General features: G+C 41.9%; 1 protein-coding gene across 1 annotated transcript; it reads right to left on the bottom strand.

Moving 5' to 3' along the window:
* Positions 1-11,921: 11,921 nt before the first annotated feature.
* Positions 11,922-18,197, bottom strand: LOC120839513. The gene is made up of 5 exons (XM_040209802.1): positions 18,078-18,197; positions 17,807-17,964; positions 16,886-16,959; positions 12,455-12,532; positions 11,922-12,049 (listed from the first exon to the last, which is right to left on the bottom strand). The coding sequence occupies exons 1-5, from the start codon at positions 18,192-18,194 to the stop codon at positions 11,922-11,924; spliced, it is 555 nt and encodes a 184-aa protein (XP_040065736.1). The 5' UTR covers positions 18,195-18,197.
* Positions 18,198-22,882: the final 4,685 nt, after the last annotated feature.

The following is a 22,882-nucleotide window of genomic DNA, read 5'->3' as shown; positions in this document are numbered from 1 at the left end:
AAACTCGAGTGTGAATATGGTGAAGGTCTCCCTATGGGAATATGCAGAGCTGTCAATTTCACACAGAAGCATGCACGTAGTGATGCTGTTTTTTTACTTTTTTTTTTATAATATATTTACGACATGTACGCAAAATTACAATAATATATTGTGAAGGAAAATAATTTACGAATCACGTCCAATAAATATGCCTTAGAGATACAGTCGAAAATGATTTACCAACAAGCCACTAAATCGAAAAGTACGCAAAAAATATATCAAAATGATCTTCTTTAAATTTATTTTACGAATATATATAAAAATATATGCTTAGTTTTTATTTCATATATCATTACTGAAGAAACGCAGCTAATTTATTTAAATGTAACAAAATTGCACATCAATATTTAAAAAGAAAAATTTATACACTTTTACGCGTTCCGTAACCGTTTACAGTGACTTGAACTAACTCGTGATGTCAAAACATTAAGCAATATATGACCGCCTTAAGAGAAAAACGCCAACAAGCTTTCACTAAAATTGAGCTAGTTTGCCTTCGTTATGAGCGCTTTGCCGCACAACGTCTGCCCTAAATATACATTTTCTAGAACCAACAGAAACTGTGCATCGGTGCTACTCTATCGTATTTCGTCAAAAGTTAAGGTGTCCCTAGTTTAGTTTTATATTTCTCTTTCCTTGCGGTTTTTTCTTAAGTCATCCCCCCCCCCCCCCCCCCCGTTTTTGTTTTAAACATTCATGTTGAGTGCACTTTTACGGAGCGCCGTAAGGGACTGCGCTAGCCTTACATCTATATAATGTGGATGGATATTTTTCAAATATACCAGCCATGTTTGTCGTTGAAATGGTAACTTTAAATTTATTTATTAAAAAGTCCAATACTAAAAAGTGATTAATAATCTAAATATATTAAACGCTTATTCTTTCCTAAATTTTCTTTCTGACATGGACCAATATTACATCAAGCCTTTTTCTGTGCGATGCGTGGAACGATTTGACCCACGCTTCGTGAAACATGCTGTTTGGATGAATGTGTGTTTCTACCATGGACATAGCATTCATATAGTGTCTATTCAACAGAAACATACACAATTTGACCGAACCATGACTATAAATTGACATGACATGGAAACACTCATCAAGAAAACCCTTGCGGTTGCCAACCTCTATATGTATTATATTGGGTACGCATTAATACTTAGAAAGGGTAAACTGTATTTTTTCTTTACCATCACACATTGGTAAACACCACAATGCCAACTCTCCAGCTAATATTTCCCGCGCCTTTCTTTCGCGGTAATAAACCTCTCTCGTGCACACAGTTTTTAACTGCCGGCAGCAGTGGCGTCCGCCGACAGTGCTTCTTGAGATAAAGGCCACTGGGAAGGGATGGAGGTCTTAGGAGACAGCGCCAAAGAGCACAAAAGTGGAAGAAATTAGAAATACTAGCTTTCTAGTGAGCCTTGGACGCCTTTCCCAATATGTTCATCCTTATCCTACTCGTTCTGCGAGCTGTTGGGAGGTGGTCACTCCCAGAACGAACTACGGAACACAAATGCTCAGATACACTATTCCGAATTTATTAAATTTATTTCCCGAAAAAAACTACAATTGGGAGAAATTATCTGTCAAGGATATTCGGACCCTTCTGTTTGATGTCGATCGTGTGCATAAATCCTTTTCTCCTGTTTTTTATTAGTTATGTCGCGATTGTATCACGTTTCTTTTTTCTTTTTTCAAAAGCTAGAAAGTGACAAAAGTTAACAATCCTGTGAATCAGCCTTAACAAAGTGTGTGATGACGAAGGTCTTTTCTGCTATTCTTTCTATAGCTTGTGCTCTGTATGTATTTTATACTGTGAGTATCACGCTGCTCTGCTGCTTGTAGGCGGTTGGGGACCTCGTCAAGCTGTTTTCTACGGCTTTTTGTCCCTGGTCGCCACCATAAAAATCTTATGGTGAAATAAACGATTATTATTATTATTATAACGCAAAACTTACTAAGCTAGTGACAGCATGACCTTCTGAATTACTCATGTTTCGCAAAGTCGACAGGCACGCTTCATTACTGTAGACGTTTACACGAACTCTCCTTCGCGGGGCAGAACACCTCACGAAAAATAATTAACCTCTCTGGGTCCGTATCTTAAATTTAATAAAAAATGAGAATAACAACATATTCGTCTGTTTTCTCACCGGCCTCTCTTCAACCGAACATCATAAATTAATTAAATTTAAGTATTCTTTTTAATTAAAAAAAAAAAAGTCTTCCAGCGCACGCCCTTCCCCCCCCCCCCCCCCCCCCTTTTCCCGTCTAGCTCGGGTGAGAAAAAGGAGGACGCACATCAATGCAGGTATATTCGTTTTCAAATAAACATTGACATAAAATTAAGAAAAACCTGACAATAACAACCGATTTGCCTGCTTCCTGACCGGTCTGCCCCCAAGGAAGCTTCATCACTAACTCCGCTTCAATTTAAAAATCTTCCAACTTATACCACGACTTGTGGGGTGAAAAGAAAACAAACATAACCGCCGTCATTATCGCTCTAGAATAAATTAAACTCCAGTGATAAGGCTTCAATTCTATAGTTTATGTACCCTCGTGAGCTGATGCGCCGCAAGCATCACTAGATCAGTAAGGCGGGAGTACAAGACAGCCGAATCACAAAGCGCACAAGTTGACGCCTCACATGATTCTGTCAATGTCTTCCTGTTGGTTCTTGGCACTCTCGAAGACTCATATTGGCGTCTCATCTCTTCAGGGGCGTTGTGCACCACCAAGATATCGTAGCATAGCAACGAGTGCACACCCACCCTGCATGTCAGAGTGTCCCGCAGCCAGAGGTTCTTTGCGTGCTTGCGTAGCTGTTAACAGACAGCTCGAGGATCTTGGCCGCCAGCCACGTCATGCCTGCCAGGGCGTTGTCCGGGCTGCACAACTGCTGCTGCTCGTAGTAGCCGAGGTACCTGGCGTAGGTCTTTCCAGCAGGGAGCCTCAGAACTTGCCCTTGGCCCGGAAGCGGCATCCGAACAGGCATCTGTCGCGGATGATATTCTTCTTGTCCTTTGAGACTCTGCTTTTCGAGTCCCAGACAAGCAGTGAACCCCACACTGGTGCGCCGTTTGAGGTGTTCTCGCTCGTCACTTGTCCGGGGAAAGCGTGAAGTCATAATAGAGACATATTTAATCTTCGGGTCGATTGTTCGGCGGCTCACGCCGTGTCCGAACAGCCCAGTCACCCAGACACGCACCTCGCGACCAGTGCTTTGGTCCAGCGCTCGCCCCTCGACTTCCGCCGCAGCGTCGCTGAGCTTCTCGGTGTCCGAAATCCTCGCAAAGTATATCCTGGAGACGAGCTAAGAGGAGCTATTGCATCGCTGTCAAAAAAAAAAAAGAAGCGGCGGACGTCATTGAGCGAAAATTAATTTGAGCATGCCAGACACAAAATTGCTTCGATGCGGAAATATTCACGTCAAGTTCTGAATTTGTGATCGCATTCCCCAATTAAATAAGTGATCAAAAGTTGTACTCATTTTGAATTGAACGGTCTCGCCTGTTTTTGAGAACGTTGCGCTCGTGCATGATATTATACTCTATGACCAGGAGTTAGTTAGAGACCCAAATAACGCATTTTACTATAGTAGCTTACAAGGTTACCAAGGCAATGTAACCGTATTTTCTTTTTTACTCGTAGAGTTCTATGAAAAGTGTGAGCAAAAGTGTTTTTGTAAAATCCGAGGCATTAAAAATTCATCCTAGGTTCGTTTAAGCTGGCTCAACCTGTTCATAACGGCGAGGCTTATATGTTCAGCACAGCTCGACTGGAATTTGGACACGCTTCTATCTACCAACAGTTTCCCATTTTTTTTAAAAATGTAACCAGGTTAAACAACACGAATATTGATATTAATGTGACTAGACCTGCTTCTGAACTTCTATGAAACGGCAGGTTAATTCGCCATTATTCCTTCTTCTTGCACTTTTATAACAAGATTTTTGGAGATTCGTTTCAATTAATTCTTCATATTAATGTAGTATTTTCGTTTCAAGATAGGAGCTGCAAAACTGAAATTCATTGAAAAGCGGAGATGCCATATTTCGTGGTCAGTTAGTCCTGAACAATAGTTTTGGTTAAAAATAATAATAAGGCATGTTCTGGGTAATGTTACTCAAGCGGAAACATCCGGAGCATACTGAAGAGCAAAAGGGTAAGCCCCATCATCTCCGGTAAATTTTCGCTAAATTTAACATATCGAACTCTGCCACTCAAACCTGGATCTCACTCCATGTTCGTGTGCCAAATTACCATTTGGCACACGAACATGGATGGGAAAAATCAATGACAAAAATCTTCAGTTTATGATAATGATCAGATGACAATTTATTCTAATATTTTTCATTAAAGTTGTGATGTTGCTAAGTTGTAACAAATATTCCAGGTGAAAGTTCAAGAACGTTTTGTACTGATACTATTGAAAAGTTTATTTTTGATATGGGCCTGACGTAGTGGCACTGGAAGAATAGAGGCCTAGTAAAGGCATTACTGTGAACACAACACAGGCCATCCTTCTTAATAAATTTCGCTTGAGCTACTCAAACGTAATTTTTACTCACGCTTTTTTGTGTTATACCATCTGCATAATTTTCATTTAATATCTGAACTCGAAGGTATCTTATTTAACTCATATACAAACGTCATCCGCTTGTCAAAATACTCTTTTGACAAACCTTTTTTTGTTACTTTTAGGCCGCAAGCGTTCATGATACGATCAATCTTCGAGCGGTTTATTTCCGGCGATGTGAATCACTGGTTTTGACTTAGAGAGCTAGAAGCAACTGGTATTTTTATTGTCGTGTATACGTCAGTTTGTAATAAATAAAATATTTTATAGTTTCTAACATTTCGTGTGCAGTTGAATAAGTCGAATTACAATTAGTTAAGAATTACTGAGGAGTTCAGATTATGTCAAATACCTGTTAGACGCAACACGCGCGGCTGAAGTTTGGTCCTTTATATATTTCTATTGCAGTGGTTAGGTTAAAAGGTACGCTAGTATAAAACACTCTAGTTTTTAAAAACTACACTCACATGTAATATAAAAACTACTACAACTATAAGATCTACTTTTATGATCGGATACAGAGTCGGTGGCCGACAACAGACGCTCCACGTCCGTCGTCGGAAATGGACGTGTTTTGAGGGAGATCCATGAAAATGGACGCCAACGGAGCGACGTCGTCAGCTCAGGCAAGCCAGCTTGCACCGGCCAACTAGGAATCCTACAGGATATTACTAGCGCTTCTACCAAAGGGTGAGCACGCCTCCAACACGGTATTTCTCCACTGTGATCCGAGGGACAGGCCCTACCGCATCGACAACTTTGAGGAAGTTCTACGGAATGCTGGAGAGAAGAAGTGTCGCTGCCATGGGCCCTTTCCACTAGAACCATGTTTGACTACTCACCCTTAAAAGCAGAGACGCAAAGGAAGAAATATTATGCAAGGACACTCTAACAATCAAAGGAAAACAGTGCGTGGTCATCGACTCAAACAGCACGGAAGAGGAAATCAGGGTGCATTGGCTGCCACCATTCATCCCCGACGAGGAAGTTTGAAAGGCGTTCGCATCTTTCGGAGAGGGAAAGGACATCACCAGGAAGAAGTGGAGGAAGACTGGGTACGAAGAATGTGAATCGACGACTAGGTATGTCCGTCTGCTTCTACATCAGGGGGTGTTCAGTCGGTGCCATCCCACTTCAGCCCTGTATCCTGAGTGTGGACGTCTTGGTGCCTCTGCCCGGCCGGCCACCAATTCGCCTTCGCTGCGGGCGGGTGGGGCATATGCAAAGGCAGTGCGCGACACCATGGTGTGCCAGGTGCCGTTGTTTCGGGCCCAATGCCGAGGCGTGTGTGCCCACCTATGCAAGCATGGCTCGAGTTACTCGGGCTGCGACCGTGGGATTCGCTAAGCTGGGCGCCACTATGGATGTGCTGGAGATAATCGAAGCCAGTTCTTTGAGGCAGGTCCTCGCTGAGAAACATCCGGCCGCCGGACGGGAGCTGAAGATGGACATCTAAGAAACCCCGATCGAGAATCCCTTCGCGGTGCTGGGCGCGCTGCCGCCGGGCGCCGGGGAGGAGAATTCCAGAGTGGAAGACGGCCACTCCCGGGGCAAAGAACACCCGAGGACGGGGAAATCTGTTGATGGAGGGCACGACGCCGCAAGCAGCGCAAGGGGATCGGGGACTACGGAGGGGTCGACGGGGAGGACAACAAAGAGAGCTGGTACAAAGGGCAGAAGGAAGGACGACTGATAGCGAGTTCATTTCACGGCACTCGTGCCCACGCGTGCCCACTCGCAGCGTGGAGCGGGTTCGCTTCAGCCGGTACTCCACGAGTGGTTGCGTCTCCGAGTTCGTTTCAGCGCTGGCACCCCACGCGTGCATGCACTTGCTGCACCGTGAAAATCGGAAGTGCGCCAAAATGCAATTCCGTCATGCCTCGCTCTGGCGATGAGCGGGAGCAGACGACGAGGGTCCGTCTGCTACAATGTGTCGCGGAACCGAAAGGAAAAAAGTAGATTTTCTGATAGAAATCGCGTCCCGCGGAAAACGGAATCAAAAGCGAGCTTTTATTGCGAGCGTCTGCTATCTCCTGAAGGAAGCAAGTGGCAAAGCGTGCTTTATTTGCAGGTTTTAAGTCGCTCTGTTGCCCTACAGACGCTGAATTATACCAGTGTGTAAATATATGCTCAGAAAAACGCATCAGCCGCCCCTGAGATGTTTATCACCATCTGTGTGCGGATGAAAAATTGAACATTTGTCGACGAAACTCCCCGAGCAGAAGCCTCTGACTGCCCAATAAGCACCAGAGAAAGCTAAACATAGTGACTTTACCGGGGCTTCGGCAACATCATCATGTTTAACATTTACCGACGTCAAGTAACTTGCCCCGTCGTATTTTGTTCGAGAAAACTCTCCTTCTTGACGCCCTCACCAAGGTTAATATCTGATCCAGCTGTAATGACGATCAAAATCGAAAGTCAGACGAAAAGTTTTGCTGGATATTTCAACAGACTAGTTTTAAGCCGCACCTTTTCAGTGGTTCACTCATAATACCATGCTCAACCGGATCATGCTTCAACTCGGACAGCATCATCCGCTTTCTTCAGTGTAAGCGGTTATAAAGATATTGCAACCAGATGCTTTGTAGACAACTGGTTGTGGAAATTTACGCCGTCTGTAAATATCGCTACGACAGCCGAGTTGCTTGAAGTCATCGCAAATATGAACTATAGGTTGCAGCGACGAACGTTTGTATATAAACTTTGGTAGCGACTGCACTGTCGCATTCCCATCGATCACTTCGAACAGAAAGACACTAGTTTCGGTTCGAGATCGGTACTCTTTCTACATGAAAGGCGGCACCATCAGTCTTCTGCACTCGGTGCATTTGGCGTGTTCGTTTGACTCTAGTTCTCCGTGCAACACTCTGCGAGTGCGATGCATTCTGGGAGAAAACTCGAACGGTGCCAGTGCGTGTGAAACGAACGCGCTATAAAAGAAAACCGGAAATTGACGGCCCACACCCCCGTCGGCCACCCTCACCCTCCTTGGCCGGTGGGGGTGGCGGATGGGGATGGGGGTGACGGGTGCGTGGAGCGGCCGACACAGTGACCACAACCCTCGCCTGTCAGAATGTCCCCTAAGGGAAGCTTCCTCGGCCACCGATCTCTGACTTCCCTGCCCGTGCCTCACGATCATGGACCTTACCAGAATAGACGTAATTATGAACACCCTGAGCAAGGCCATCCCTGTTGACCAGGCAAGCGTAAAGTGCCCCTGCTAGTTGTGTTTCGGGATTACCTTATTATGGGGGGTCAAGTTTTTCACCGGGTTTTTATATCTTATAAAATCAGCAATGCTTATCCCCTGCCCAAGGAAGTGGGGAAACCGTATATGAACCGTTAAGGTACGCCCCTTAGTTTTTTTTTCTTCTTTTTTCATTTAAGCGAACAATCTATTTGAAGTAAGCATGAGGACTTAAGCATCTTTTTAGAAGGTTTTAAATTTCTTTTTGATGTAATTATGTTGACTGAATTGTGGGCTGACACAAAAACGGATATTCAAAGTTTAGAATAATACAAAACGTACTCCCTAAACCGCTCTTTATAGCGAGGAGGCGGTGTTTGTATGTATGTGAAAACTAATCTTAGCTGCTCCGAAATTAGCAGTTTCACGAAAGTGTAACGCGATTATAAAGTTTAAACGGTCAAACATGCAAAGTGCGTCTACTGCGCAATGTATCGCCCTCCGAATGGTCATATTTCTTGTTTTGTAAAGTTCATTGACGATTTGTTAGTGTTTATTGGTGAAAATATTCTCACTATGTTCTTGGGTGTAGACTTATATCTAGATATGCTCTCCTCATCACCGAGGCAGCTAGAGTTTTTCTCCTTATATCAGTCGTACGAATACTTTAACCCAATCTCTAAACCTACGCGATAACTCCTTTGAAAGAAACATTACTTGATTTGTTTCTAACAAATGTCGATGTTTCTAACAAATGCCGATGTATCCGGAGGTGTCATTGGAGCCACGATAAGTGACCACCTACCAATTAATATGCTTGTCGACTCGAAAGTCGGGATACAGAGGGATAGAGATCGCTGCCCAATTTATTACCCAAATGTCACTGCAGAAAATCTAGATACATTTGAAGCTGATATTTGCCGTACTAATTGGAGCACGGTGTTGTCTAGTGTCTCAGCTGACGAGGCATACGATTACTTTAATGGGATACTTATAAAGATATTTAAAAAAAGTTTCGCGAACAAAACAATACAAATCAAAATGATGAGTAAGAAAGACGCTCTCCACAAAAAAGATTATGAAATCCAGAAAACCAGGTGTGCTAGCGTTATTTAAAAAGCAGCGAAATGCTGTGACAAGTGCTTTACGTAAGGCTAAGGTACGTATTTTTATGCTGCGTTTGAAAATGAGCGACGAATAGGTATTATATGAAAGAAGCTTAACTAATTTCTGCGAAGTGGCCCTTTCGAATCTACAGCCATCAAGCTTAACATTGAGGGGGAGACGAGAGGTGGTTTGGCGTTAGCTCAAATATTTAATGTCTATGTTTTTAAACATTGTAGAAAAAAATAACGCTGCCGAAGAATTTCCATTTGTGAATCTCTGACACAATTTTGTTGCCCCCACCGACGCGGAGGAAGTGCCAACATTTTTTAAAAACCTTGGAAATACCAAAAATACTGACATAGGTGGAGTTCACATCAAACCTCTGAAACATGTAATTAAATTAATTGCTCCTCTCTTAACACATATTTTAATTTGGCACTTCGAAAATGTCATTTTCCTAAAAAAATGCTAGTCGCTGAGGTTATGCTTATTTTCAAGTCTAGGAATAAAAAACACTTAGGAAATTATAGACCTGTTTCGGTGCTTCCAGTGTTTTCATAGGTGCTAGAGGAAATAATCCATGCTACATTATATACCTTTTGCGAAGAACACTGTCGTAACATCTTGCCAGTTTGGTTTCAGGAAGGGGCATTCGACGGAACTCGCGCTATTAAAACAAAAGGAACTGATTTTAAACAACTTCGAAAGAAAATTGATCACCTTGGGGATCTCCATTGATTTTTCAAAGGCTTTCGATCGTCTAAATTATGAAACTATGCTTCAAAAATTGAATGCATACGGGTTGCGAGGAGTAACTTGCACTATAATCGAAAGATTTTTTTTTTTAATATTGGCATTAGTGTGTTGCGATAGATGGTCACCGCTTTGGATTAAAGAAACGGACGTCAGGGATGTCACAGGGGAGCATCATTGGACCCCTACTGTTTAACGTGTACATCAATGATATATTAAATATAGACGACAGTGCAGATTTAATAATTTCCGCAGACGACACCAGTTTATTTTTTTCGGCGAAAGTTGTCCAACAGGTTTTACTTGCGGCAAATAGCGTTCTGCAGCAGATAAGTGACTGGAGAATCTCAAACTTTTTAGTAATTAATGCAAATAAGACGAAAGCAATACGTTTTCGATCCAAAAATACACTGTTTTGATCTACCCAAGGGCTCTCTCTGCAAGGAAAGAATATTGAATTCCTACAAATTGTGAAGGTTCTTGGTGTGATATTTAATAAGTACATGATCTGGGACGCCCGAATTACTATGTATAGCTGGCATACTTTGAAAAGTTATGGGCATAATTTATAAATCCCGTCATATATTACCGATTTCGGTCTTAATCCTTCTGATAACATCTCTTTTTTACAGTTTGCTATATTTACTGCTTCCTAGTTTGGGTAGCGCAACGGTTACAACTGTGCATTACTTGCCTGTTCTCTAGAAGAGAACAATCCGAAATATGTGCAATGCGCAGTTCAACGCTCACACATTACAACTTTTCAAAAACCTTCGTGTAGTTTCAATTACAGAGCATTACAATTACGAACTTCTGCTAGCGTATTAACACCTGTAAGCCAAAATCAACTTGTTTTTCTATCAATCGCCGATATGAAGCGGAGGGTGCCCGCATATGCAGGCCGTTGTTTTGACACATGGTCAATGCCGCGCTCGAGAACAGACTACTGCCTCCAGATGCTGCAGTACTCGTTGCCTAAGGTTATAAATCGCACACATAGATTTGGCACGGATTTGATGAGCTTGAGCGGAAAGTATATTCGGTCATTGTGTCTCTAGTGTTATTTCTGCTTATTCGTGATGGGACCTCCGACCTGCAAGAAATGTTGTTGATATATTTCAGATCTTTTTTCTTCCTTTTTTTTCTGTTTAATGCTGCGTGTTTTGCTCCTATGTAAACCTTGTTTTACGGGTCACTACTATGTAAAATAGTTTATCTTGTTGCTGGTGGGGAGGGAAAACTCTGCCAAGCGACAACAGCCTGCTTTTTTTTTCTCCTTCCCCATCTCCCCTGGAGAAAAACAATAACTTTGAAGGTAAAGTTGAACACACTTAAGAAAAAAAAATACGAGGACAAATGCATTAATTTGAGTTAGACACTTTTAATAAACCTTTATGTTTTATACATGTCTTTACCAGCTGAAAGAGATGTTCCTCCAACCTGGGTGTTCTTCAGCTTTTACTTTTGGTAACCCTAATTTAATTGGGTCATTGTCTTTTCAAGTTCTATTGAAAAACAAGTTTGAAATTCGAAAGCTTTGCAGACTGGTCGACCCATTTAGGTAACATGGTGATATTTAATACGGGTACCCTTTGATATGGGTACCCATTCGATACATTTCACAAATATAATTCTAGAAACCAGTTTGCCACGAATCGTAGTGTCGTAGTTTCGATTTAAATTGTAGCGGCGAAAAATGTTTACGAGCTCTGCCCACTGATAAAACACTCTCCAGTGTGAAGGTCCCGTTTGTGGAACTTTAAGCACTAGATAGAATCAAGCATGAGTGTCTATTATGTGGTGCCGAAGGAAGTTTTCCGAGGTGGAAATAATCCTAATTTGGAGCCCGTGGCTTTTAGATTGTACCGCGGCATGACTTGTGCTCATTCACGTAAGGCGCGCATGTGATACCTTGCAGTTTATTAACATTGATGACAATAGAACGACCACTGCATGTAGTGTTGGTTGGTCAACTTCACGTATGTGTTATATTCCTTGATTAACACAGTGCTGGCATTGGGTCACATAATAGGAATGGTGCCCTGCATTTTTGTTTTTGGACAATACGGGCTTTTAGTTACATCTGGTAACCCTAGTTTAAAGTAAGGAAGTAAAATTAGAATAAGTGCAGTCAAACCTGTATTGCAACAAAGTACGAAATTGCGTTTACTGGACCAAAATGCCACAACCCATCTTCTACGTGTTTACATCTTGACTTTATTGATGAGGATGGCGAACGCTTGAAGCTTGCTATTTGCAGGTGCTGTCAGAAATGTTGAACCTCAAACTGTTGCCGCAGAGGAGATCAAATATAAAATTGCAGCAGGTGTCAATACTATCCAGTTTGCTCTCAGGGACGACGAGTGCGCATGTTCCTTCTGAAAAGATAAAAAGTCGTTAAAATATGTCAACACTGGCCGGCATATCCAATTCGAAGAAATGTCAGTTTATTATAAATGAAAACAAAATGTCATTAGAAAAACTTGTAGTCCTGTCCCAGAGGAATACATCAAAATTATAATAATGCTAAAAATGTCGTAAAGGACTAAACCAAAGTGTTCTGTACACAATCGCGAATTCCGACAATTCCTCTGCTAGTGTCATTCATCTACTACTTGCGATTGAATTGCTATTTGTATATAAAACGGCAATACAACACGCTGGACACTGAGATCACTGCACGTCAAGTGATAGTAGTATTATATAGTGCGTTAGCACGTTCTGGAAAATGTGTAAGCCTCTCTTAGCAAATCGTCATTTAAAGACAAATATGGCTGCATTACCCCCTGCATACGGTAATCGAAACACAGTGCATTTCTTGACGTTGGTGTAGGCTGAGATTCCCTGCACAGACGCAGCTTCTGTAAAAAAAAGAATAAGAATAAAAAACGTATTTTTTATATAATCTCCGAGAACTATGACAATTAGGCGCGCGTAAAAAATATTTTTAAGAAAGTGACAAGCATCCTCGTTATTTCATAATTTAAATTATACTTCCCCCAATTCTCTCGTAGAAAAATAAAGTATTGATTAATTCTTGTTCAGTTAAGTAACCTTGAGTTTAATCAGCATCTATCATGCTTGAACACATCTTAATTCAGTGCCATTACGCAAAACCCCAAGGGATGTTTCCAGTAATAAATAGATGTACACCTTTTTGTAAGGGTTGTTATTAACATTAAATGAATAGTTCTATAGTCTTATGATATCTAGCTTAGGTCTGTTATTCTTAATCATATGTTTGGGACCAAACACCCTGAAAATACAGATTCAATACAGACGTGCCGTAACATCCTTGCCAACTCTTCTAACAACCTAATCTCTGAATCCCGCAACGCTACCCAGCAAGAGGTTACTGGTCTAAAATTCCTTCAAAACAGCACTGACCTGGTTATCAAGCAAGCCAAGAGCGGAGCAGTGGTTGTCTGGCGCACGGATCTCTGCACCCAGGAAGCTCTCCGACAACACTCCGTTCCTGATTTTTACGAACCCCTTTTCCCCAACTTATCCGCCGTCTACCAAGATAAAATTACAGCCACCATAAAGGTCCTAATCGAAAACAACTCCCTTCCCCCCGCTTCAAATTGCCTAATAGTTTGTCATCCCCACGCCGCCTCATTCTACCTCCTTTCCAAAATTTACAAAGCTGGATCCCCCGGCCGACCTATTGTGTCCGCTATATCCTGCCCCACTTAATTTATCTCCGCATTTGGCGATGCGGTCATTCAGAATATTCTACAAAACCTGCCCAGATACGTTAAAGAGACAGCAAACATCCTCTAACCTCTGTCTAATCTGACACCGACTCACAACACTACCCTCTTCACAATAGACGTCACATCCCAATACATGGTAATTCGTTGCGCCGAAGGACAACAGGCTGTCTCGCTCTAACTGTAAACGACTTCCAATTGAAGAGCTCCTTCTATTACCAAAAATGCGGTGTAGCGATGGGAACTCAGATGGCCCCTTGTTACCTAAACGTTTTGTCGGCTACGTCGAGCACTTGTTCTTTACTTCCTTCCCAAACCCACTCCTAGCGTTCTATAATCGAAATATTGCCGACATCGTTGGTTTCGGCCACCCTCCCAAAGTTGACAGCTTCACTAATGAAGTTCATGACGCCCATGCCTTCCTCAAGTTTACCTCACTGATATCGAAGTCCACTGTCAACTTCTGAGACTTAAAGATCAATAGTTACGAACACAAGTTCCAGACCTCTGTGTTCTATAAACAAAATGAGAGCTATAGCTACCTTATGTTCTCCTGTAACCATCCTAGATCCCAGATCAACTCTCTTCCCTTCCAACAATTCTTCCACTTCCGTAGGATTTTCAGCGACGACATCGGTTTCTGTCATCAGCTTAAGACGATGACCGCCTACTTTGTTGAACGGAGTTATCCGCTCGGCCTTCTGCGCAATGCGAGCAGGCGCGTCTCTGACATTTATTGGCACGACGCCCTATATCCCCAACCGAGATCTAAACCACCGTGAAACCCCGTCATCTTCGAGTCCCAACCCTCCATACCCAGGCTCGGCAAACTAATCATGAACGCCACTTCTCAGCTCGTAGACTCTAAAGTTATTTCTAAAGCACCCGAGCTAACTTACCGTCGACAGCCCAACTTACGCTGCCTTCAAGTAGGCCACGACCGGTCCGCGAAACTTCTGACTTTGTTCCTAGGTACCACGCCATGCGGTGCCCCGAAACTCCTTACGTGCAAACACACCGGCCCTCCTCCCAACTTGTTAATGAGAATCACTGACAATCACACCTGTAAATATTCTGATCTGATATGCATTTTTTCCTGCACACTTTGTCCGACCTTATCATATTTCGGTGAAACTGACCACCGACTCCACGAACGGTTCCGAGAACACCGCTGACTAGTTACACCAGAAAGAACTGGCCAACTTAAACATGACCACACCACACACATATCTAAACATTCCTCCTCCAAGAATCATTCCGAACTCAACATGAGAGAAGGCGTCAGCAAATCAGGCTTCCGCACACCCACCTCACGCAAAAAGAAAGAAAACAGATTAATTTTTTAACCTAAAGACGGAATTCCATTCCGGGGTCAACAAGAAACTTTGTTCCGGTTATTAGACATTCCTCTTCCGCCAGCTACTCTCTTTCTTTCCCCCCTCTCCCTTGCCTACCGCTTTTTTTTTAGAATTTGCGTGGTCAGCCGGGGTGCCTTAAGCTTTCACCTCGGCCGCCTTCCTCCACTTACTGTCCTACAGACCTCTTCATATTTGTTGTCAAATTTTCCTCCTTCCTCTCTGACTCCATGACGTCGCGTCTGAGGCGTGTTTCCTGCGCCTTTTGAATATACGTTGTATATATTTTAATCTGCCACTTGCCCTTTTACTATATATGAAGAAGACTGTTTGGTCGAAACGTAATCCCTCTCATTTCCTCTGCCACTTCTGTTTCCCTTCAAATCACTACTAATATGCAAGCATCGCCCGACCGAACCCGGTATTTTCAAATTCCACACTCACTAATGTAAAGGATGAGCGAAAGAGATCGACGGATGTTTGATGGGACCGCATCAATTTGTTTCAGAACGTATCAAGCTAATATTCTACGCACAGGTTGCTGAAGAATGTGAATTGGGGAATTTATGGTATAAAACAATCCACTGAAGAAACGTACCTGAATAAAATGTTAGAAATTGAAAACTGCGGCCGTCTGCTAATTAAAGGCTCCTGCTCGGCGCAACAGGTGACAGATGGTGGCACGTAATATCCCATTAGGCTACAAGCGGCATCGACGGGCGCTTCCTTACAGCTCGGCAATAGCCGACAACGTTTGTGAGCCAGAAGCGATGCGTTATTTTGCTGCACGAATTATCACCGCAAGATTATTTTAATCTACAAATAAAGGAAATAAATCAAGATAAACCGAGAAAAAATAAAACAGATTCGTTACAACGAAAAATATCCCCGGAGAAGGGGGACAAAGGACAAACACAAATCTCCCAACACAGCTAGATGACTCATGCGCGACCGAAAAAATCCACCTGGTCCGGGTATCGAACCCGGGACTTCTCCATTTCCAGCGAAGCGCTCTACCAACTGAACTAAGCAGGGGTTAGACGTCAGTAGGACAAACAGACTTTATCAGCTGCCTCCAGTCTAACAGCAACAAGGGTGAATGGCTACATTTTAAGGTTGATTATAATGCAATTGAATGCAAAGGAGCGAGCGAGCTGGACAACAATAACGAAAATAATCCCGGGAGAAGGGGAAAGGGGGACAAAGGACTAAAACAAATTTCCAAACACAGCGCGACCGTAAAAATCCGCCTGGTGCGATACCCGGACCAGGTGGATTTTTTCGGCCGCGCACCAGTCACCTTACTGTGTTTCGAGATTTGTGTTTGCTCTTTATTCCCCCTGTTCCCGTTCTCCAGGGATTATTTCCTTTATTCTGGTCCAGCTCGCTTCTACCTTTGCATTTATTTGCATTATAAAGATTTGTTCTTTTTTTTCCACATATATTTTCCAGTAGATGTCGTCGTCTGATAAGCACGAGCTGGTTATTACCGTGCCTTTTCTCTTCTCTGCAACGTTTATCCGTTTTGTTTTTAGGTGCAAGTTATCTTCGTGGTGCGCGCCCAACGTGCGAGAGAAGGTTGCTCTCTCGTTCGGGGAGTACCGAGGACGAAAGAGGTCCGCCGATGTTTTCAGGCGGAGTTTCGGTGGCAATATCTGGACTAAGTGAAGCGCCTCAGCGAGAATGAACACATCCAATACAATCCACCGACAGAAGTGGCGTCATCACCAGAGCTGACCCTGGAAATTCCGGTACTCGGTGCTCTCATTGCCAACCCCCACCTTTCGACGCGGAGAGCATGGCTGACATCTGTCGACTGTTGCGCCTGTCAGATACCTATGTAGTTAGCACATGTCCACCGTAGGTAGCGATTTCAAGTTTTTTTAGTTTTAAGTTTCCGCTCAGGTAGGTTTGTTCAATTAAATTTGTATACCCTTAATGCACGTTCGCTGGTCTCCTGTGTGCAAATGTTTGGCCTGATGCGTTTACAAACTGATTTCTAGTGTCCCTTCGAACAGCCAGCAATCCCTTTGACTAACCCTCTATATCAAGCTTTAGTTAGGAGCATAATGAATATAAATAACTGCCGAAACGCATAGCTTGTAGAAGTATAGTCCCCAAAGCATACAAGAAATGTTTTACTCACGACCTTGAGCCTGGAAATTCAGAACGTTTTCTATAGTGTAGCCTGGAGATAAAATGGGGGTAATCGTTGCATCACTGAAACGAAAGGGCCGGACGTTATTAACATTGTTTAATGTTGGGTACGCCGAACATACATTCGGTTGGTTGCGAATAATGGTTTTCAATTGGATACCGAATTTCTCATCTACGCTGTAATGTAGGGTGCGCAGATACTAATTTACAGCTGAATTATCTCGCTTATGTTTTTCAAAACGTCACCTTCCAACGTGATGATATGCTATAAGTCCTCATTAATGAGTAAGATCCTCAAGTGAAGCACACCATAAAATACCTTACTAGTTGCGAAAGATGTAGCAGTGATATGCTTTCGCGTGAGGACACTTCTATCAGTAGAGTGGTAATGTGTACTCCATTAACTGAGAGGCATAAAAGAAACATTGCAGGGCATGCCAAAGCTTTCCACTAAAGAACAACGGGATTGATTCAACAGGTTTGTGATGCCTTGATTTATATATTGTGCACGGTTCGCATTGTTTTGTAAAACAGTGCTATTCAGTGACGGCGTGAATATATTAACATTTTGTAATTTACAAGCAACACTGCTGAGGTTATCAATGCGAATAAACGAGAGCCCAAAGTTATAAGGAGTGACATATGCGCTCGCGGTTTTATATTACTAGTACACTTTTAGTGTTGACTTTTAAAAATGCCTTTACGAAATTACAGAAATTGCTATTCTTCCGTTTAAAGCTTACACACGGACAATCATAAAGAGAAGCAAGTGGGGCTTGGACATCTTGTAATACATTACCTTTTGATACTAAACGTACACATTCAGAGGTTTATGTGAGCATAGAGAAAATACATTGTAGAAAGAAAAATTATTACTAAAGCGAGTTTGGTTTAGAGTAAGGTTACTCACGCGGAAAAGTCTGGAGCGTACTGAAAAACCGCAGGGTAAGTGCCGTCTGCTCCTGGACCGTTTGACTTGAATCTAACGCATTTAGCGTCTCCTCCAAAGACTGGATCGAATTCAAAGTTTCGGTAGGCCATGTACCATGTCTCTTTGAGGGGAAATATCTGAAAATTTGAAATGTGGTGAGAACTCAATTTTTTTATATTAATATCAATGATAGTTTTAGTTTTTGTAACTTTTGATTACTCTATGGCATGGATAAAGAATGAAAGTTTACCGAAGCTTCATCCTGATACTCTTGTAGGGCTGGATTTTGATCCAGGTATGCTGTACTTGCTCTAGAATAGTGTAGGCCAAGTAAAGCCGTTATCCCCAAGAGAGCAAAATGCATCATTTTGTATAGATGATAATCAGTTTCCTACATTCAATCCTTGCTCACGTTTTCTGAGTCCCGGCGCCAACACCACTCTAGTTTATATAGAAGCTTTAAGCATGTTAACCAACATATGTACGACATCCGGTTCTCGGGGCACCGTCCTGAAAATCTCTTTATTACCTTAGGTTTTTATGTTTTATGATAGGGGCTGTCCTCGAAAGATTAATTGCCTTGCGAAGTTTTTTTTTATGCTCGCATGTGTGTGCCATTTATCTAAAATAAAGGTAATTACAAAATTGTAGTTCGTTTCAATGAGCTGTTAATATTGAGATCAGAAAAATAAAAATGATAACAATTTTTTTACATTAATTTTATTTGTTAAAGGCCACACGCCTTGCTAAAATCTCCCAAATACGATTTGTATGGCCCAGTTAAATGGACTTCTAGGTAGAACAACTCTCATTTAATGACATATACCGACGTGCGGGATTCAAATGCAAAAATTATAATAACACGCTATGATGAAATTCAGCGTTCGTGGCTATAATGTTATTAAAAGGAAATAATCATTCGGAACAAACTGTATCACGCCTGCAACTCAAGTAACTAGCCTTTATTTTTATAAATCTTTATATTTATTAAACGTTTTGCTGGCTAAAAAATATGCACCTCTCAATAGGTGTTTCCTGTGTGATTTATTTTAAAATCTAACCTCATCTATTTCGCCACAAAAAATAAGCTACGAGACTTCATTTATATCAGCTCCCACGTGCCAGCGCTCCGTCTTTCATATATTCAGAAAGGGAAGTGTGGCATCCCGGATGGTGAAACCATTCTCACATATTACAGACGCAACCTCAAAAAAAAGCTCAAACAAAGAAATCAAAACCTGTTTGGTGGCAATACTTACCAATGAGGAACCGGCGACGGCGGTGTAGATTGTCTCTTCAAGATCAGTTTCGTTTTGCGATCTTACGCCAGAAGTTGTTCCACATCCCGTTATTTGTAGAGTTGATATTTGATGATCAGCAGATTATCCATATGAGGCGAATAGTTGCCACAAATAGTTTGTCCTAAATGAGCCAAGAAAATCTTATATGTCTTCAAACAATTTCTTCTTTAATACTTCGACATCGGTAAACTTTACAAGCGAATTTACACACTGATATTGGAGGCAGTGTTAATATTGATTTCAGATTGTCCTGAGTCGTTGTTTCCAAACATAACTGCTAACCATCCTCTGATAGCTCGTTCCGTCAATCTACCTCTTAAGCTTGCGAAACGACAGGTGTGGTCACTGAAAACCTTAAGCCAGGGTTGTTTACCTTAATGTGCCGTGATTGACGTCATAACGCCTTGGATATAACGACAAGCATTAGTTGAAACAAACAAAGCTGTGATCGAGAACGTTTCCTCTTAATTCTTTCGATTACATATTAATCGTTCATTCAAATTCCGTAAAAAGTACATTTTCTTCCAGTCCTGTTTGTACGTGTCGGAATATAGGGACAGGAATAAGGCAATACATACGGGGTGTGGCCCTAAGGACTAATATATTTGGCAAGCCTTGTAAAATTCAAATTTCAAATGAACACACCCGAAATGATACACGCGAATCTAGTCTCAGCAGAAGCCTCATCTCTATAATTTTAGAGGTCAAAGTTCAGGTGGTGAAATATTGAAAATAAAGCAAAATCGGAGGCCGTGTATTTCCCAAATCCCGTACCAGCCTGTTTGTCGTCTGCGCACTGGTTTATAAGCTCGCTCTGAGGTGTCTTCCTGAACTAAAAAACGCTAAGGCTCAATAGCAGAGGCTGGCGACGAGCAAGAGATTGCGATAACTATTAGTTTTAACAAAATGTGTGAACAATGACCACTTAGCAGCAAACCCAAAAGACCAGCGTTCACACGACGAATTCGGTATAGGGCACAGTGAATCCACGGCCGCCGTTATTGTTCCATTTGTAATATTTGACCACCTCCTACCGGACCTCCGAAAAGAAAGAAAAACATAGAAAAAATCTTTCTGCGTAACAACGTTCGCGTGAAAATTTAATGTACGACCATTCTGAATTGAAGGTCCTTACGGCTGCACCATGGAAATGGGCCTACACCTCCCAATGTTGTGAACTGGAAAACTACAAGGGCGGAGTGGACTTGTTTAACCCCAAATAAACCATCGTATGACTATAACTCTAACCTTGTGTAGCAGCAAGTAATGCTTAAGTGGAAAAAATGCCGGGTCTTTGGAAACGTGTGATAGTTAGTTTGTACCAGCGCACGGACTACGCATATTCATATCAGTCAGGTATTACTAACTTTGCCTCCGAGTATTTGCTGGACTGTAAAGAGAGCGTCGCTTGTGATGATGTATGTCCCTTCTTTAAAGCGCCTGAGGGAGGCGTTGTTGACAATTTACGTCTCCGCCAACTTGCTGCCAAATAAAAGGAAAAAACCCCACAGTGCCACCGCTTTTTGTATTATTCATAAAATAGTTTATGTCCAGTCATCAGTTGGTTTGCTAAAGCATTAGTTAACGAGTGATTTTTAGGATATTTTTATTACTCTTGTGAGACGAGCGATTCTATCTTATAGTTGAATAATACACACCAGTACCTCGCTAAATCCCTCATACCTTTATTTACGTAGAACATCATCGTCCCAAGACATTTTAACCATAGAATTCTTATAATGTACGCTAGAAGTTCAACTGGTGCAACAGTCTATGCGGCTTCCGGGAGGAAAATTGAATCAGAAAACAACGAGTCTACTTTTGCGGCGCTCCTGTGCATTCCTTTGGAAAAACGCACGTACATTTTGTCCCTTTGCCAGAAAATAACATGGATCACATTCGTCATTTGTGTCGTACTAAACCGTGTTTACCTTTATTAACACTGTAAAGGAGTATTTGCTTTAGTTAACGCATTTTTCTTCGTCAGTCAATGGTGTTTAACTTCGCTATATGTCAGACCCAAACCTCTATTCCACAATGGGTGTGTAAAACAAGCTACGATTTTAAGAAAAATAACAATCGAAAGGAATATAGAGTGTGATTAAGGCTCGCCAGTGTTCCCTTGACACTTATATAGTGCCAATATGCCAGTTTTGTTACTATATAAATATTACCCCGTCTTGCATCTTTACGAGTGTTTAAAAACATCCAAAACGTAAATTATAAAGGACATGGACTGTGAACGGCGTCCTTTCTATTATTTTCTATGCCGGGCAGCTTTTATGAGGCACTTGATCTCAAAGAGTTTGAGTGTGCGGGTGATGTTTTGAACGAAGATCAAGCATCTTAGCAAAAACAAGGAAGAATAAAGCAGTACTTACGTGACCTTAAATTTATTTGGATCTTATATTCACAGGGAGTTACAGATACAGTTTTACTGCATAGTTCCTGCCGTTCCACGGTTTTCCAGGTGTACCTTGTTCGTTTGGCACTTAAATCCCCCATGCTGAGAAGCGCAGGTGTGGTGCTAGCGCTAACAGTGACCGAACGTGCACATAAATATATGCACAAAGCCGTTTTAGCACCGTTTCTAATGCAATGAATTTGAAAGAAATACGCCGTAATTGACTTATTCTTTCGTCTGCCTGACTGAGAAATGTTACAAGCTACCTAGCATGCACAACTTATTCTGGATATTTGCTGCCTGCTTCAATTTGCGACAGTATACTAGAGCCAGTTGGACCCCTAGCGCACATTATCATAACTCAATCATTTGACATTAACAGGCTCGGAAAGCCTGCTGAAACGCAGCGACTGGAAGTCTCTTTGCACCCAACTTCTGTGTGGCTTCTGTTTATAAAAATAAAAGGGTCGATAGTGTTTTTGTTTATATCTCTCTAGTAATAAAACAATTTTAACAATGGTACCTCCGTATATACCAAGGAAAATGTGCACCTTTTTTTCTAGTCAACACGCGGGATTCTCTACATTTTGCATCACTGGTTTTCATTGAGGTAGTAAAATCAGGTCAGGTGAGCGCATTTTTTGCCTTCATTGCGCCAAGGTGAACAGTATTGTTTGCACCAAGATGTCACTATCATTTACGTTGACGGCGATTTAATTGTACTTTACAAATCCGCCGGTGATTGCTTTAAGACTGTTATTCGCACGTATTGTCATAAATGTGGAATATCGGTTTTGTACCGCAAAAATTAAATAGGAAATTAAAGCAGGGGTTCAAAAACTGAACCACCAGTTGAGTCTTTGGAGCGATGAAAACGCATTTTTCTCTGCAGAACAAACACAATAACAAAACAATTATGGAACGTTGGCCTGCACACCATTCCCCGATATAGACACGTCTCTCATACTGCAAAGTATATTCATTTATGATAACAATATAGTCCACTCATACATAAATACATCAACTACAATGTAATATACCAAAATATTATAAAGACATGAGGTTACGCTTTACTCTGACCCGGAATGTTAACCCACACAATCACTTTAGATGTATCATGCACCTACATGCTTGCGAATATATTGTCTTTGCGTACATAACGTTGGTGAAAACATACAGAACAATTATCTGTACAAGCATCCTACGATAGCGCTAGTTGTCACTGCTATGAATTGGTATTGTGCTTCAAAAGGTTTATGAACGCTGATTTGCAATTCAATATTCAATGTAAGAGGGGAGCATTGTCCCCTGGGCATGGAAGTAGAGATGCTGAGCACTTTTTGACGTTTC

This window comes from Ixodes scapularis, unplaced genomic scaffold (genome assembly GCF_016920785.2).
Source record: "Ixodes scapularis isolate PalLabHiFi unplaced genomic scaffold, ASM1692078v2 PGA_scaffold2__306_contigs__length_199485367, whole genome shotgun sequence".
Classification (NCBI taxonomy): Eukaryota; Metazoa; Arthropoda; class Arachnida; order Ixodida; family Ixodidae; genus Ixodes; species Ixodes scapularis.
Note: the sequence above shows the minus strand (reverse complement) of the source record. Positions and strands in the feature narration are given on the sequence as shown.